We start from the raw sequence: 18,590 nt of genomic DNA on the forward strand, positions 1-18,590 counted from the left end.
AACCACCATGGTGATGGGGCACCCACTCACCCTGTTGGCTCATGTCTTGAACTTTTGTCATAATCGGCCTTAAACTTTTGTTTTGCTGTGAAGTCACCTGACGCTTTGACCAACATGATCAGTTCATCCCTAAACATGAGTCAAAGTGCCAAAATTGTATGGAGCCCATTCCAGGAGATGCAGAAATCTTGGTAAATCAGAATACTGAAATCCACGTTTCTGCCCAGGGTGTATCCCACTTGTGGTAGCTGGGATAGGCCCCAGCCTGCCCATGACCCTGATGAGGATAAGTAAAAGAAAAGGGATGAAAACAATTACGTCTGGATTGAAGACTAATTTATATTTTTCTTGAAAACTGCGCTGGTGTGTGGACGTAGGTAAATGTCAAACTTGGAAAATGTGCACATAAGATGGAGCTCTTGATGAACATTTAGAGCAGGACTTACGTAATTAAATATATGTGATCAGTGCATATGTCTACAGTAAACTAAATCAAAAATAATTAGCTCTCAGTAAACTGTGGGAGTGGCTCTCGGGACATGTGCCCTTTGTGTTCAGGCAGTAATCCAGCTTTGAACAGGGAGCTGTAAATGTGAGACCTATATCAGCCAATAGATGGCAGCAAAATCAAGCGAATTAAAATGTGAGCCAGAAGTAAATGGTGTTCCAGCCTTGAAAAAAATCCTGACAAATTATATTTTATAAATTCACCCTTATGGCACATGGAGTTACAATCATGGACCACACACCTCCTTTGTAGCACCTGGAGCTACAGCAGCTTCAACATTTGCCATCATTAAACATGCTTTCTCCACTGGAAACATTAATACACACCCACTCTAATAAACACCACGGTTTTGTGTTACTGACTTTTCTTTGCAGCCTCAATTTTGAGTCATTTTGTTACGTGGGTGACTGCAGGTATAGTGCTCTACAAATCTATCGCATCGTGCTACGAGTGTGCTTAATATTTTACTCAAAGACAGGAGTGAAACAGAAAGCTTGGCAAGATGCGTTCAACCTGTGAATAGAGAGCCACGTGCACGAAGAAGACGAAGAAAAAAAGCTGGCATTTTAACAACATGGCATCTCATCAGCAAAAGCTCTGAACAGGTGTATGAATTGGACAGATCTGAACAGAAGCACAAAATCTGAACTTTTTCTGGCTCGGCACGCCAAACAATCAAGCCTCCCCCTCCCTTAGGGATCAGAAACAAATATTCACACTGAGCTTCTTAACTGATATGCATATGAAGGTGTGACTCCAAAGCAGGGATACTCTCAGAGGTCTTAAGCATATGGTGCGTGTTTGAGTCAAATGAATGCTTCAGCATGATCACAAATGCAAAGAGGCCGTCTTTAGCCGGGAGCGAAAACACTCAACTCCCCAATGTGAACAGATTTCCTCTCACCTGTCACCCTACTCCCTTCATACGGGGTTTATGTATTCTTACAGGTGGAGGGGAGCGAGTTATTAGTTTGGAGATTTGATGCGACTTCTGAAGGGGCCTGCGGTGTTAATTGTGTGAATCGTCTAACTACCTGCTTGCCGCAGAGCCCCTCTTGAAAAGCGAGACTTTAAAATACAGCAGCCACAGAGTTCCTGCGACACCAATCGGGTTCCTTGATGGCAACTTTGGACCTAATTAGAGGCAGAAAACGTGTGAAGTGCACCCAGCCGTGAATGTACAGCAGCGGGCTCGATAATATCAGCTCTTAACCCTGCTCCTTAAACACTCTCCTCTGCCTCTTCTGTTCAGACTGCCTGTGGCAGAGAAAAAAGGTTTTATAATGCTCCTGCTCCCGTGCACGACGAACATTACGGGCAGAGAGAATTATGAAAAAGAGAGGTAGCGGCGTCTGTTAAAAGGCAGGTTTGAATCGTTACTGCTGTTCATTCCTCTCCAGGCCACAGGCTGGAAAAGCAGGGCGTTTTTTTCCTCCCCCCTTCACTGGATGTGTCATCTTAAGTGCTCCAAAATCTTCCCTTTTTGTCTCTCAATTTATAAGAATAAAACTCTAGGCTGGCTCCGATTAACCGGGTGGGGTTTGGAAAATGAGCGTATCAACCTGCAGCGCCGTTATGCATTTTTGTGGGTGTAATTCGTCCAATCTATAGAGGCTTTGCACCATGACATCACCCTATAACACAAGCCCCTATAGTCTCTCATGCAGAGTGGAAAATGCACAAACCTTCTGCAAGAAAATGTGGCTAAAATGTTAAAGAGCTGCGATGCAACAGACAGCAGAAATGTATTCAGAAAGAATTCTGATACTTGCAGAGAAGCTAAAGGATCACAGCTATGAAAGTACCGGTGGATAACATGTTGTGTCTTTCTCTGGCTTTTCGTTTTCTTCAGCCAGAGATATTTCACATGAGAGAAGAGAACCTAAATACACTCTGCAAGTCATTTGCTGACCTTAAATAAACAGGTATGTTTAAATTAAATGTAATAATATGATTTAGGTTTTCGTCTGTCACATGTCATTGCTAAACGTGCACCACACACCCTGTGGGACAAAGCTGCAGTGGCCACACAGATGACACGTGCACGGCAACTTAAAGGGTTAGTTTGGAGTTTTGTAAGTCTGGTAGTACTTGAGTATTACCTACAGCATCCACCAGTATGAAAGAGGAGGCTGGAGTACCAGCTGAGCCTCAAGACCTAAAAAGAAGAAGATAGTGAATATCAGTTAAGGTGTACAGCATGCATTATATAAAATACCTTGAGATGACTATTAAATATATTTCCATCCATCCACGTTCTTAAACACTTGTTTAATTTAAGGTCGCAGGAAGCTGGAGACTATCCCAGCTGTCATAGCAGGAAAGGTGGGGCACGCCTTGAGCAGGTCACCAGTTTGTCTTAGAGGGCAAACACACAGAGAGACACACAACCATCCACACTCACGTCTACAGCAAATTTAGATTCACTAAGTCACCCAACGTGCATTTGTCTGGAGTTTAGTTTAGACTAATCGCAGCTTTGATGGTACACGGCTTTGCTTGTTTGTCAACTTTGCCACTAATTTCAGCTTTTGTGAGGCTTAATCTGAAGATGGTCTGTGCCTTCTTTGGTGCTGACTTGGGGAAAATGACAAACGTGCCCGGTGTATTAAATGCTTTAACAACATTCAGTATGGCAGAAACTGACTTAATAGGGTGCTTTGAAATGGGCTTGATGCAAGTTATCCAACCACACCTAATTTTTTTGTGAAGTACGACTTAAATGCACTTTCAACTTCTGCCCTACTGGTGGCGCTGTAGTACTCGAGAATCGGGGGACTTTCCCCTCTCATTGAACAAATGTCAAAGAAACACTTACCACAAGGTCCACTGACCTGCTGTTCTGGAGCTTTTGATCACATGATGTTCATTCTTTATAATTTAAGTTATCCTCAATTCAGCTAAACTTCATTTTCAACACAATGAATATCACATAATATGTGATATACGCTCCAAACGTGTACTCTCAATGAGACGGTCTTCCAGCTAAAGTTGTAGTACGTCATGTCACAGTTATCTTAGAGAGCGAAGTCTTTGGAAATCTGTCCACCTGAACCTCGGGGAATAGTTAAATGTCAAGAACGATGAGTGCCACACAGAAACAAGTTTAATACACAGCCTCTGACAGAGTAGAAAACAAACACACACCTATTGAGATCATTCAAAAACAAAAACAATCTAAATTTTTTCATAGACTGCATATAAAACATGGATAAACCTGCATTTTCTTTAATGACCAGCAGAGGGCGACTCATCTTGTTGCGAAAGAAGCTCGACTGTATGAGAAAATGATCCTACTTCTCTCTTCATGAACACAATAAACCACTTTCTGTCATGTTTTGGGCTCAATCAGTATTTTCAGGGCTACTTTAACAAACGTCACCATTGGTGCCATCAAGGACAAACTGGGTAATGCGTGTAGTTAGCAAGTTTTTCATGTGTGTTTGTGCAGTGTTGCTCAGTTTGTTAGATCTAACAAAGATGTGACCATCAAAAAGCTACACTCAAGGCTTCACACACCTGTTAGCGGCTTTGCAGTGATTATGTCCATCTTTTATATTCAGTCTATGGGATTTTTAGAGGGAAAAACATCATTGTGCTTACTCCACTTTCTACCATTACAGCTAATGTCTGACTCCAGCTGCACAGACAGTTTTAGAATGAAGCCATTTAAAGCTGAAGGCACCTGTGTTTCATCCATCCCCACCTCTCCTCTTCTTCCTTATCATAAAAACAGTCACTGCCTGCCAGCACTTAACCTGGAGTAGAAAAATAAAAGTCGTGTCCTCTGAATCTAATAAGGAGATGGAGGCTCTCCTCTCCGTGTGGGATATTCCTGATTTCAGAGAGCCGCCGCGACTTCCACTGGTGGAAGAGTCCTGACCTCCTTCAACGCACTGCAGGTAGCAACCTGGATGCTTCTGTGCTGACCTGACTGCAGTCTCTCTTACCAGCTCCATCTCAGTGTCCCACTCTGTCATTTGTACCATCGGAGAGACCCATCCCGCTTTCTGCAGCTCCAGAGCAGATGTTCTAACTGTCACCGCTCAACCGCCGCTGCTCCCAGGTCAGCTCCAGAGGCAGATGTTGCTCATGGCCTGGCAGGTGGAGCTGCTCTCTGCGGGAGAGAGGTAGATCTTGCCACTGGGACAAACGCACACCTCGTACACGGTCTGCTCCTGCGAGGCCTGCCTGGGCGACACTGTGTAGGTGCCGAGCGGGAGGCCTCCAAACTGAATGGCGTTGGCATCTAAAAGTATCTGGAAGGACACAACGTTGGAGACAAGCTGGAAGTCATTCAAATAACACTGTCAGGGGTGTCCTGGAGTGATATAGTACCAACTGGAACTGATAAATGACTGTGGCACAATCAGTAAATACAGTAGCAGGTGGAGTGAGATACAGCAGTCCTGATCTGATGAGTTAGATCAGCAGTGAAGGTGGATTTGGCCTGGAACATTAAATTGGTCTCTCTCTCTTTTTGTTTTTTTGGCCACACTAGTGGCTCAAGGGAGCCGAGTGTCAGTTGGTGGGTCGCTGCTTTGGTTCAGACTGAAATGGCTCAACAACTATTAAACAGACTGCCAAGATTTCCCAATTAGTGACTGACAATTCTCTAAACAACCATTATTAGAACTCTGGAGATCTGTTTCCATCCACCACCAGGCTCAAATGTTAAAAAGAAAAACAGAAAAGTAAAACGACTTCATTTCCACCATATCCACAGGCTCAAAGCAACTGGACAAACTCATAAATATAAGGATTGCATTGTGACTTTGAAAGCAATGACATCACTAAATGCGCTGCCAGGCCTTTACTGCAGCTGCCTTCTGTCTCAGCGTTCGTGGCTCAGTTTTTGTCTCAGATAAGTGAACAGCTGGCTCGGTTGGGTTAAAAAAATCAAGCAAGTGACTCATCGATTTAAGAGCATTAAATATCCTTTGCCTTCTGAAGCTCTTGGGTTGTTTTGGGATGTTTGAGGTCACTGTTCATTTGCACCGTAAAAAATCGTCCTTTTCGTTTTACAGCACTTGGCTGAATCTGAGCAGGAAGTAGAGCCACGGCCCAGAATTTAGCCTGCTTCTTTTATCAGCATTCACAACAAGAGACTACAAAAACCCAGCCAAGGCTGATCATTTCCTCCGCACCATGCACGAGTTCCTGGATCCAGAAGGATATCTGAATTTAGACTAGTTTGTAAAATGACAAATTTGAAATAAATAAGTTGAGCCAAGCCCGGGCTCTGGCCAAGTTTTCATGCAAATCATCTTCAACTTTTTGAGTCATCCGGCTAACAAACAGACTAAATAAACAAACCACATAACCTCCTTGCTGAAGCTAATTAATACTGCAGACCTAGCTCCACAGGTAGCCGTACATGCAATCACAATGCATCCTCCATATTTGACAAGTAATGATGTTTGCTTTGGATAATTAGTCCTTGCTTTCCCTCTCTTTCCATCATCCAGGTAACAAGGGCAGAGGGTACTGATACGCCAGAGTACTGCAATAGTTTGAGAGATAATACTGTATTGATACAGACCCATCAAATATTGATATTTTATTATATGATCTGCAAAGACAATACTAACTTTTTAGCCCTAGAATAATAAAAGAAATTACTTTAACAGTTCAACAGATGGTGATCTTGTGTTTTTTTTCCCCAAGTGACATCGGCATACGGGAGGAAGTTTTTAAAACAGATGGCAGCATTGTAGAAAAAAAGAACTTGGACTTATGTTTGGATTTACAAAAAAGGAAGGGACAAAGGAGGTGGATATAATACACGGGAGTGTCATAAAATACTCTGGGAGAACTATGAACATTAGCTTGGCTGATGCAAATTTTCGGTTACTCTCTATGTGTGACCTGCTCATAGTGATCTTTGCTAAATCTAATTTTCTACATTATAAAATTCTTCAAACTAAAATGAATTATTCGATTTTGCAGCACGTGCTCTCACACTGAAACCGAAAAACTGCTCTGACACTGGAGACAGCTACAAATAATTAATTAAAAGGGAGCTGCTGCACATCCACCTTTACCTGACATATTTGCCTCAAACAAAAGCAAAAGATTTACATGACAAAACAAATGTCAGGTTCTTACATCACTTTTACTGTGTTTTTAAAAAGTCACCAGATGAGCCCTTTTCTCTTTTTTTGACTCGTCTCCATAATTTCCCCTCATCACAGTCTTGATCCTTTGCTCATACCGAGGCTCCTAGCTCGCGGTTGGCTCTGAGCTCTGAATAGCTTTAGCTTTGTTCGTGTTGCCTTTGTTAGTTTCATGAAAACGTTCATGTTTGTGAAGGTGAAATAGTATCTGGTTGGGTTTATTATTAGGGACGTTTTCGTGGTGGTCCACCATACAGTTTACTTTGGCAAACTTTCTGTCCTCACTGCTGGCTGCTGTCTCTACAAAACAACCAACACTGGGACCACTGACAAAACTACCTCCCAATTCAGAGCTAAGAAAATATTTATAGGTGCCTTTTAAGAAACTCAAGGACACCTGGCTGTGCAACTACGTGGAGGACAAAAAGAAGCATTTTCCCCTCCCCAATCTCAAGGCACTGGAACCCAGGTGTGTGACACCTTTGATGGATACAGCTGTACCCAGGCTCTACAGAGAGGTTAGGCATAAATGTGAGTACAGCAAAGGGTTGCATTAACTTGAGACATCTGGACATTACATGCTGTGGATTCATATGTGGCTCATTATCTCACAGATGACTGGCTACCGCTGCTTAAAATACCTTTAATAGTACAGCAGCCCACACATTTGAATTCAGTCGCACACAATGTAACACAATGTAGTACAAACAGCTCAGTCTGTCAGGTGCATGCAACATTTTGATGGGTGTTAATGACCGTGTTGGTCAGTCTGTCTGCTTCACAGTTCTATTTTGCTGCAATAAAATGACAGAAATGCGAGAACTTTACAAAATAAAAGAAAGAGATGCTGACCAAGTTTGGAAAAAAAGGGAATAAATCGCAATATATGTTAATGTGATACTCAGCATATAGCAAAACGTTTAAAATCGCAATAATATCACATCAGGAGTATCATGACAGCGGTGTTCTTGACTTGAATAAATACTGCATTTGCATTTTTCATGAATATAAATTGAACACTTGGAATCAACTCCAGACTTGTGAGTTCCTTAATTTATGATTAAAGAAACAATGACAGATCTTTAAGTCTGTGAAAATGGAAAGACTATAAAAAAAGTCTCTTATTTCCTCCTGTGTTAAAGCTAAAACTACTCAGTCACATTTGATTGCTTCATATCACATGCCTTGTGGTAGAATATTTAAAACAAATATATAGATATACATATATAGAAACGAATGCTCCTCACCTCTCCTTCAGTGGACTCTAGCCGTAGATCCTTGCGACCGCTGACCTTCAGCGACCCTTCAGCGGCACTCACTTCCACCCCTCTGGGAGCCTCCATGGTCAGGGTTCGTGTGGGAGACTCGAGCCTGACAAAAAAAAGAAAGAAAAAAAAAAAAAAAAGAAGCAGCTCAGTGATGCAGCGGATGAGCTCATTTATTTATTCTGCTTATACTTTCAGCATGTTTGCATTATTAAAACGTTGCCTCTCAGTTGGATTTAATAGCTAAGGATACAAAATTCATTCAAGGTTACACTGATTGTTATTCAGTTGATATTTTATACATCTCTCCGTGTTTAGGCCAGATTAATGACGTGAATCGTCTTTGTTTTCATAACAAATCCAAGGATTTCAAATTTGAGTCAAAATGTCTCAAATTTAACAAGAAAGAAGGAAAGAAAGCGCACTGATATTTCTGTCTGAGCAAGTGCAGCTTGGGGTTTGCCGTACCAACTGCTTCCCTACCGGAGGAATATTAAAGCTGCTGTTCATGTTTAAATAGCTGCTTTCATTATTCCAAAGCAGTATGGCTGTCCTAAACAGCCCATAATTGTATCAGCTGATGTTGACCTTCAGCCACGCTGAGGCTAATGCAATTTGCATTTTCCTCCTGTGGACTATTTGTTTACACAGGGAAAGATAAGTGTGAGAGCCAATCAATGTGGAATTTGTTTTCATAACTCATAACCGTTTCAAATTGATTCCGCCCCCCCACGCGCACATCTCTCTCAAATCTGTTTTCAATGAATTTTAAATGGAAGACTTTAAGGAGCTGCCTTTAAATCGCTTAAATCTCCATACGCTCTGAAAGTGACACATATTTTGGATTATGCACTAGTGGAAATAAGGGTGCGAAGAAAGACGAGCAAACGAATTTCATCTGCATTTGAAAAGCCTGTCAGTAGATACAGTCTGAAGGGGATCTGTGAAAACGTGCCTTTGACCCGGGATTGTTTGTGCTCTAGACGTGAAGGAATAAAGAAGATAGAGTGGCTTTTCTTTTAATACCCATCTATTGTTTTCTCCGTGAAAGCTGTTCAGTGAGCAGATACGCCACGCTTCAGCATACAGTGTTATGACATGTTTGTTTGCGTATTACGTTTTCCAATTCAATTTTAATCTCAAACCCTTCATGTTGTTGGTTTTGTGAATGCAAATAACGGCTTATTACAGAAAAAAGGCAAGAATGTAATTTTAAGTACTAATTTCAAATTTTTTATTTATTGTGTAAAAACAAACAAACCCAAAACGAAAAAAAAACAACCTCATTCATCTCCAGTGGCAGCACTCAAAATCCCATCTCTCCTCTTAAACCCCCCAATAATTATTTGTTAAGAGTCTGCTGATTCTCTATGGACAGGGCAGTCATTAAAAGATCCATTTAAAACACCGTCCACTGAGCCGTGTCGTAAGAAATCTGTGATATGTAATGCATGAGCCTGTGATATTTTCACTCCATTCAAAGCAGTTCTGTCATCACCCACTGAGCGCACACACACACACACGCACACACACAGCAGAGCAGGCGCTTCTGCCAAAAGACAAAGTGCTCAATTTCCATGAGTGCTTGTTTCAGGCACAGTCCAGAAGAAAAAAAAGCATTAAATGAATTAAGTTAAAAATGTCTCTTCGGTTTTATAACCGTCTCAGACTCCTTCCATTATCATGTATGGCCTTTGTGAGGCTAACACAGCAGCGTGAAGTCACACTTCACTCTGCCTGAGACTGACTGGTGTAATAAATAAATAAATAAACCCAGCAATCACTAACGACATATCAACTGGAATTCATCGATGGCTGCTCAAGACATGTGTACATTAGATTCATTTAAATCCAATATTCCTGATAACTGTATTAAATATAGTGAATGGAAAAGAGCCGTGTGTGAGTTTAATAAGTTCCACATGTTAAAAGGTTGACACTAACATTTAGGCCAGCATCAGCACTTTCTGGCATTGATAAAATGTTTAATTTCCTTTTTTTTTTTTGCTTTGCTGATGATAGAAAGGACCATTGTTTTTTTGTGCGTGGGGGGGTTTGTTTTGTCTTCTAGTTTTGTTATTTTGTTTAATGTTGTGCTTTTTTGTGAAGTGTTTTATTGTGTTTGTGCTTTTAAATGCCAGGTTCTAATTTACCACAGTAGTTATCTGTTTTTCTTAGTAAGCTGTGAATCATTAGAAGCCGTCGCTCAGGGGGTGCAGATGAAAATGGCCTTTAAGCTAAATCTAGCACACTATACACTCGCTGGCCAATTTGTTAGGTAGACCTGTTCAGCTGCTTGTTAATGCAAATAATTAACCAGCAAGTCACATGGCAGCAAGCCAAAGCATTCAGGCATGTAGACATGATCTAGAGTACCTGCTGAAGTTCAAACTGAGCACTAGAATGGGGAAGAAAGGTGATTGTTGCCCTGGCTTCATGTTTAGGGTCGTTGTCCTGCTGCAAGGTGAACCTCCGCCCCAGTCTCAAGTCTTTCGCAGACTCCAAGAGGTTTTCTTCCAAGATTGCCCTGTATTTGGCTCCATCCATCCTCCCATCAACTTTGACCAGCTTCCCTGTCCCTGCAGAAGAGAAGCTCCCCCAGAGCACGATGCTGCCACCATTATATTTGACAGTGGGGATGGTGTGTTCAGAGTGATGTGCAGTTTTCCGCCACACATAGCGTTTTGCATTTTGGCCAAAAAGTTCAATTTTGGTCTCATCTGACCAGAGCACTTTCTTCCACATGTTTGCTGTGTCCCCCACATGGCTTGAGGCAAACTGCAAACGGGACTTCTTATGGTTTTCTGTTAACAATGGCTTTCTTCTTGCCACTCTTCCACAAAGGCCAACTTTGTGCAGTGCACGACTAATAGTTGTCCTATGGACAGATTCCCCCACCTGAGCTATAGATCTCTGCGGCTCGTCCAGAGTCACCATGGGCCTCTTGGCTGCATTTCTGATCAGCGCTCTCCTTGTTCGGCCTGTGAGTTTAGGTGGACGGCCTTGTCTTGGTAGGTTTACAGTTGTGCCATACTCCTTCCATTTCTGAATGATCGCTTGAGCAGTGCTCTGTGGGATGTTCAAGGCTTGGGAAATCTTTTTGTAGCCCAAGCCTGCTTTAAATTTCTCAATAACTTTATCCCTGACCTGTCTGGTGTCTAAATCCAATCGAGAATCTGTCGCAAGATCTGAAAACTGCTGTTCACAAACGCTGTCCATCTAATCTGACTGAGCTGGAGCTGTTTTGCGAAGAAGAATGGGAAAGGATTTCAGTCTGTAGATGTGCAAAGCTGGTAGAGACATACCCTAAAAGATTGGCAGCTGTAACTGCAGCAAAAGGTGGTTCTACAAAGTATTGACTCAGGGGGCTGAATAATTACACACACCCCACTTTGCAGTTATTTAATTGTAAAAAATGTTTGGAATCATGTATGATTGTTGTTCCACTTCTCACGTGTGCACCACTTTGTATCGGTCTTTCACGTGGAATTCCAATAAACTTGATTCATGTTTGTGGCTGTAATGTGACAAAATGTAGAAAAGTTCAAGGGGGCTGAATACTTTTGCAGGCCACTGTATAGTGCTTTTCTACGCTTTCTGAGCACTCAAAGCGCTTTACACCGTTCACACAAGCACTTTTCTTCTAAGCTCTTTCTATATAACACCTATACTCATTCATACTCTAATCGATGCATCGAAGAGCAACTTGGTGTTAGTATCTTGCCCAAGGATATTTGGCATGCAGACAAATTGAACCATCAACCTTCCGATTAGCAGGTGATCTGCGCTACCTCCTGAGCTAGAGCCACTCCAGTGGAGTTAGTGCCCCTTGAATCAGTGATTCAGGCTGGTGGTGTAATGGTGTTGGGGATAATTCCTTGGCAAACTCTGAGCTCCTCAGTACCAACTGACCAAAGTCTAAACACCACAGACTACCTGAGTATTGTTGCTGATCATGTCCATCCCCCTTTATGACTGCAGTGTACCATCTTCTGATGCCTGCTTCCAGTAGGATAGCGCACCGTGTCACAAAACTCAAATCATCTCAAACTGGTTTCTTGAACACAAAAATGAGTTCACTATGCTTAGATTGTAAAAAAAAAGAGCACCTTTTGGGATGTCCAAATCTTCTTCAACTGCGTGATGCTATTGTGTCAATATGGACCAAAATCTTTGGGGAATGATCCAGAACTTTCTTGAATCTGTGCCACAAAGAACTGAGGCAGTTCTGAAGTCTACAATGGGGCTCTAACCCAGTACTAGACGCAAGGTCAGTGAGTGTGTACAGTCTGCATTTAACATTTTTGGATTGACTTGATTGAGTTGTTTGTGTTCTGCTTCTCAAATTTAACAAATCAGCAGTTAAATTTCTCTACCGTGTCACAGATTTCAACCACATTTTAAAAGACTTGGGTAAAAATACAGAAAAACACAGCTTTTCATCAAACATTTTTTAAATTAGTTCAACATTTTTTTTTACAAAGTTGGTAAACTGTCTTCTGCCTTTGCAGAAGAATGGGAAAATGTGATAAAACATTAAATGAGTTTTTCTTAAAATGTCACAATTCCCCAAAACGTTACGATCATTAGGCTGACTGATGAGGGCGTCAGTTAAAAGAGGTTGACGCATCCACCATATTTCAGGGCTTTGAAACGTAAAGCCGTCACAAGTGATAACTTATCTGGTATTTGCAGTCGTAAAGGCTGTTTATGACAGGCTCTCCCGCTCTCTGGGAAACCTGACCAACCTTTTGTGGTGTATTCAAGCTGACCTTTACGTCCACATAAAGGTCACCGTATCACAGAGCTTTGGAGGAAAATAGCTGTAGGATGTGCTGATGACCAAAAAGGTGATACCAAAGAGAAAGAGATTTGTTTAAATAGTGCATATCTAGCATGTTTGCTTGGGGGGTGAAAGACTAATTTATTTTTATATGTTACTATCACTTACAGGGATCCACTGGGCTTTATATACTACCATCTTTATCAGTTTCCCTTTTAGCACAAGTTCAATAACTGGTTGTGGTGAATGTGTGGCAGTACCCAAAAACTATCTCAAACATTACACAGCAAAAGAAAAACTTTCCAAAACTACTACAGCATACCACTAAACAGTAATGTGATGGGTGCAGAATGAAAAAAAGGTAATATGCTACTGTTTTCCCCACCATAAATATGAAAGCTATATTCAGGCTTGTGGCCACAAAAACATAGGATGGAGTATGAAAAATATAAAACATGGACAGAATTTAAACTATGCCACAATGGAAGGACACATATTCATCAACATGGAAAGCTTCATATTAGCAGCTGATCAGAAACATTTAAAAGGGCCTCTTTAGATACACTATTAGAAATCTCATCTTTAAGGTAAAAGCCATGCATGCACAGACATTACTTGAACTCCCAGTGAACTCTTTCAGATGCAATCTAAAATGGCACAACAAAAGAGGCAGGACATGAATGGTTTTTGCAGTACAAAACTAAAATCAACCTAATTGTTCCTCAGGTCACAATCTCCTGTCAGGCGAGTAAAATATAGAACCCACCCAAACTTAAACCAAACATGAGTCATGAAGAGACACCATCTCTGCCAATCACCAGTGGTCGACGCCACCACCAACCCCAGAAATGTGATATTATGGACACGTCATCCACCGACTGCTCATGAGCATACATTTCCTGTCTTATCAACCCGCCCTTTAGTAATCTCCCATAGGAGAGACAAAGAGGATGGAACATCCATCCATCCTCATCCGCTTTGAAATGGCTCAAACTGTTCAAATACACAGAAAATATGACACAGGTCAGATGCTGTAGTATCAGAAATCTTTCAGACCAATTGAAATATGTAAACTGCAGACAGCTTCAACTCAACGCAATTACAAGGCGTTTACAACAAGGTGCAAACCAGCTCGTTGCACTAAACGATGAGAAGGGCATTTACATTTCACCAGAAAACATCTAAAAGAGCCTGCACATGCCTGAAGAAAATCTTTTGAGAGACAAAGCCAAGGTTTACTTGTACCAGAATGATAGACAGAGAAAAGTATAGAGAAGGAGAGAAACTGCTCGTGATCCAGAGTTAATGTATGGGCATGTAAGGCTGCCAGTGAAACCAGGCCACGAGTGTTTATTGATGATGTGACTGCTGACAGAAGGATGAACTGTGAAGTGTACACGGCTCTACTCTCTGCTCAGATTCAGCCAAAATAATCTGCACATCACCCAAAGCGTAATGCGAAAGCAACCCAAGAACTTCTCAAAGAAAACAAATGGGATGTTCTTCAACGGCCAAAAGTAGAGACGCACAAACATGCACGAAGTGAAGGTGTTCTCATTAAAAGCCTGGCAAAGCATCTCAGCAATCCTTACATTTAAAATGATGTCCAATTACATTTGAGCCACAGCTAATGGAGTACTTTTGTTATAAATGAAATAAAAGCTGAGAGTCTGCACTTCAGTTACATATTGTCTGTTTGACTTTAAATACAATGTGGTGGTGTACAGAGGCCAATTGTGTAGCTGTCCAAATACTTAAGGACCTAACCGTATGCTGAGATTTGATGGCGTCTGGACCTTTAGGAAGGGGGTACGATAATAGATATCCCAAAAGCTCCACACACTTGTCCATGTCTTTACTTATGAAGACACATGGAGAAGCAAGTACGACAGTGAATCAGTATCCCTAACAAGGTTTACACCAATTATTTCCAATATATCTGTAAGTAATGTTATCAGCAGTCCAAACATTCTTCATCTGGTCTACAAGACCATTGCAATAACCAAGAAACAATATTTCACTGCTGCAGTCAAAATAAGAGGAAAAGAACATGTGCACACTTCTGTAATAACTCTGTGCTCCCTAACTGGTAGCAGTAGTAGAGTCCGACCAGAGCTAAGTGGGAACAAGAAGAGTTTTTATCTCTTTAATGAACATGTCAGTCATGTGTGGACACGGCTAGAGCACGGACTGTCCTCAGAGCTGCTTAGATAAACTGTAGACAGACGTGCAGCTGGCCGCATTGCAGAGGAGAGCTCTAGTAGCAGAAAGTTACAGAGAAAACGAAATGAAAAACTATTTTTCTGCTCTCTGATTCTGGGCCTGATTCATCATGTGATGTCTGCACTGTAAGAACCCAGAGAGCCTTCAAATCCTGTCTGTCCTGCCTTTGCTGCTTAATGTCTCACTGCAGATTCCTGTGTGGGTTCAAGCAGCAGTTTATAGCCAGCAAAAAAAAACCCCAAAAAACTGAGTATGTTCGTTCTTGATACAATTGAGACCTGGAGACTTTGTGTCACATTGATTAGAAGTGAATCTACCATCTGTTGTCAAGAGATGTCAAAAGAATAGATGAAGTCTCCCTAAGTGTATGCAAACTAGATGACAGAAGTATCGCAGCTACACCAGGATAATATCACAGCAGTATCACACAGCTTCCTTTGCCTGTCCTGATGGATTTGGGACATTCGCATTAGGAATCAGAGCACCATCCTTCAGAATGAGATGTGAAATTATGTCATTATGTAATTGACAGAAACATTTTAATATTTAAGCCTATAATTGTGGGCTACAAGCAAGCTGCTCCTTATCATCAAGCTAAGAGGGCAGTTAGGTAGAGAGTCGGAGCCAAGTTTACAGCAATTATCTCTCTCGTTTTGTCTCAAACTCAGTCTCGGGGGCGCATTTTACGAGTGGAACTGAACTAAAGAAATTACTGTGGGGCGAGGGAGCTGATCGGAGTCTGAAAACAGCTATGTCTAAAGGTAATGAAGCTGTGAGCTGAGAGCAAGAGATGACAAACTGGCGCCTCTCCAGCAGGACCAGATCCGCTTCATAACTGCAATCCCCTCGTTTTACAGACCTAACATCAAGAGTTCTCTTCTTTGTCAGCACAAGTGCAATTATCCACAAGTCGCAGCACGCAAGCATACCTTTTAGTTAGCAGGTGACGAAGCAGAGGACCAAACACTCTACTCAGTTGTAAACCTTGCACATTGCTGTCACAGCATTCATTACACAGGAGACTAAAGCATAAACAGTAGCGTGATTAAGTAATTAGTTAGATTCTTACTTATGCAGAGAGCAGTGTTGTCAAAGTATTCAGAAATTAAGAATTTAATTTTGTCTTTTGATATTTGTGGCTGAAATTACTTCAGAATGACTTTTTCTGTTTTCATCAAACATGAAGACCGGTTGCTAGAACCATCCCACCAAATGGACCAATTCAGCCCCCTAGAGTGCGGTGGAAAGTGTGGAAATTGCAGTGAAGTCATTAATATCTGACATGAGGTGATGTCAGTGTTACTGTGAAGAAAATAGTCGGTCTCAGAAAATCAGTTTCAACAAGTTGTTTGAATCATAAAAAGTGAAATACTTCTGTTGTTCAACGTTACCTGTCAAGGTTTTTTGCTTTTGCAGATTCGGTGAAATATGCAGTGCACATGTGGTAATCAATATTGCTAAATATTACTACAATTATTATTAGTGAGAATCTCAGATGTTCATCACAACTTTATAAATTGTTTGTTCACTGTTTTTACAATATACCTGTAGTTCTAGAAAGTCAGGTTATTATGCAGCTTTGTTTATACATTACCCATAAACAAGAGTGAGTTTAACACCCCTGGTCTTTGTTTTTCATCTTTAATATAATGCTCATTCTGCTTATCAAGGTCTCTTACCCCTTCCTGAAAGACAAAACTCATTTGGGAGGGGGTAAGAGACAGCCTTTGCATACAGGAAGTCCTGAGGGACTCGGTCAAATGCCAAATCTTAAGTCCACAAAACACACGTAGACTCATTGGGCAAACTTCCGTGCATATTAGGTAACCTCGAGACGATTAAAAAGCTCGTCCAGTGTTCCACGACCAGAATCAAAACCACATTGCCCCTCTTTAATCGTAACTTTGATTTAAAAAAAAAAAAAAAAAAAAGGACTCTCTTCCCCAGCAGCTTGGCATATAAGATGGGACCAACACCCTAGTCTCCCAAACCATTGGCTCTGTCACCAACTTCCACATGTATTTTTGTTGTGCCTGAAATGAACAAATAAATGAATGAAATGAATGAATGAATGCTGCACAAGTGTGTTAACCAAAACAGCCTTACAAATCCCAGCTTTTTAACACGACAATGATGAGCAAGTCAACCCACCACCCCCAAATTCTGCTCCTGCTACATAAGGGATATCAGTGGGACTTAAAATATCCTCAGCTGCAGTCAGGCGGTACTGCATCCTGACTGTGCACAGTATAGAGTCAGGATTACACAGTGTGATATTCCTGCTTCCTGTTTCCAAGAATTGCCTTAAGGATGACCGAAAGTCTTGCTTACCGAACTCCTCCAACATCCAAATTTTGACTTCAGCTGTGGTTGCAACCCACTTGGCCTGTTGGCCTGACTTGTCGGCTGCCTGTGAAATCAAACTCAATAGGACTACTTCTTCAACTTGACAGCTGCCCTCTGGTGTCCAATATCTGGTTTGAGGTTACCACCAGACCAGGCACCAACCACTGAGTGGACCAGACCAGGCACCAGACCACCAGTCTCCCTCAGAATGCTGTCAAAGCTCTGCTGAAGGTGGGAACTGAAGATCTTGTAGATCAGGGCCTCTGATAAGTGAGCACCCTCTCACCACCTGGTTTTGATTAGTTGAAAGCTTTGCTCCACTCTTTACCTTAGTGTCCAACACATAAGGTCTGATGATATGATTATAAAATCAATCAAGTTCTGACTTAGGATGTCCTGTTGCCAAGTGCACTAATGGCGAAAAAGTGATTACCATGAAAGCAAAACAAATACAAAAACACTATTATTTTGTAAGGCTGTACCTTCCAACGGTCACACAGTTGTTTACCATGTGAGCATTGAAATTCCCCAGCAGGACAGAGTCCCAAGCACGTAAGGCTTTCAGATTGTCCCCACAAATTCACTTGAAGCTGTGTCACAAAAGTCTATCAGGTGATATTCTCACATAGACTAAGAACTCTCACAAGGCAACCAGCCAATAAAACAAATTAAGAAAAAGCAGATGACTCAGCAGATGAAGAAAAGTAAGCACAATCTTTCCAGTATGTGAAACTATGTCTAATTTTATTCCTGCTCTTGATTGTAGTTTGGAAAGATGTAGTTCTCCTGCTAGGTCTGCATCTACATCAACAAATATACATATTATAGATTTACAAATTCAGATTTCCAGTTCTCTCATTCCAGTTTAAACTTGTACATCTCAGTTGTCTCACGCTTAAATAGGCTGCCAACGCAAAAGATGCTGGAAGCCACTCTGGCTAAGTCATTTGCACTTGTCCACCAGTAAAAGTCACACATAATAAGTAATTAAATCACAAAAGGCAATGATCATAACAAACAAAGACAGACTTGAGTGCCAGCGTACACGGGTAAACTCCAGGAGAAGAACAGGTGCTTCAAAGAGGAAGAAGTTCTCATGTGGCTTTCTTTGATTTGACTCTGCTCTGTTCATCTCCCAGATTACTCCTGGCTTTCAGGGAAATAAAACACATCACAAAGAGAGTGATGTTTCTTTAAACGGGGAAAGAAAGGTGATGTGGACGCAAGCCAAGCTGTGTCCTTATCATCCGGAGGGGCTTACTGCACAGGTGACACACGATTTGCAAGGAGGGCTTAACTTGTCATGATTTCAGCGAGGTGGCGGGAGGGAAGAGCCTCATTAGCATTTA

At 41.5% G+C, this 18,590-nt stretch overlaps 1 protein-coding gene across 2 annotated transcripts in view; it reads right to left on the reverse strand.

The window, feature by feature from the left end:
* Positions 1-3,596: 3,596 nt before the first annotated feature.
* Positions 3,597-18,590, reverse strand: part of LOC146580340 (zeta-sarcoglycan-like) — a 55,173-nt gene continuing 40,179 nt past the window's right edge. For both annotated transcript variants that reach the window (XM_085267003.1, XM_085267004.1), the window contains exons 7-8: positions 7,872-7,995; positions 3,597-4,767 (exon numbers count right to left, since the gene is read on the reverse strand). In XM_085267003.1, the coding sequence (XP_085123129.1) occupies positions 4,576-4,767; positions 7,872-7,995 (316 nt within the window). In that variant the 3' untranslated portion in view covers positions 3,597-4,575. The remainder of the gene's footprint in view (positions 4,768-7,871; positions 7,996-18,590) is intronic.

This window comes from Mchenga conophoros, linkage group LG3 (assembly GCF_057382185.1).
Source record: "Mchenga conophoros isolate Kocher_MC1m ecotype Shallow Benthic linkage group LG3, M_conophoros_male_GT1.1, whole genome shotgun sequence".
NCBI classification, from domain to species: Eukaryota; Metazoa; Chordata; class Actinopteri; order Cichliformes; family Cichlidae; genus Mchenga; species Mchenga conophoros.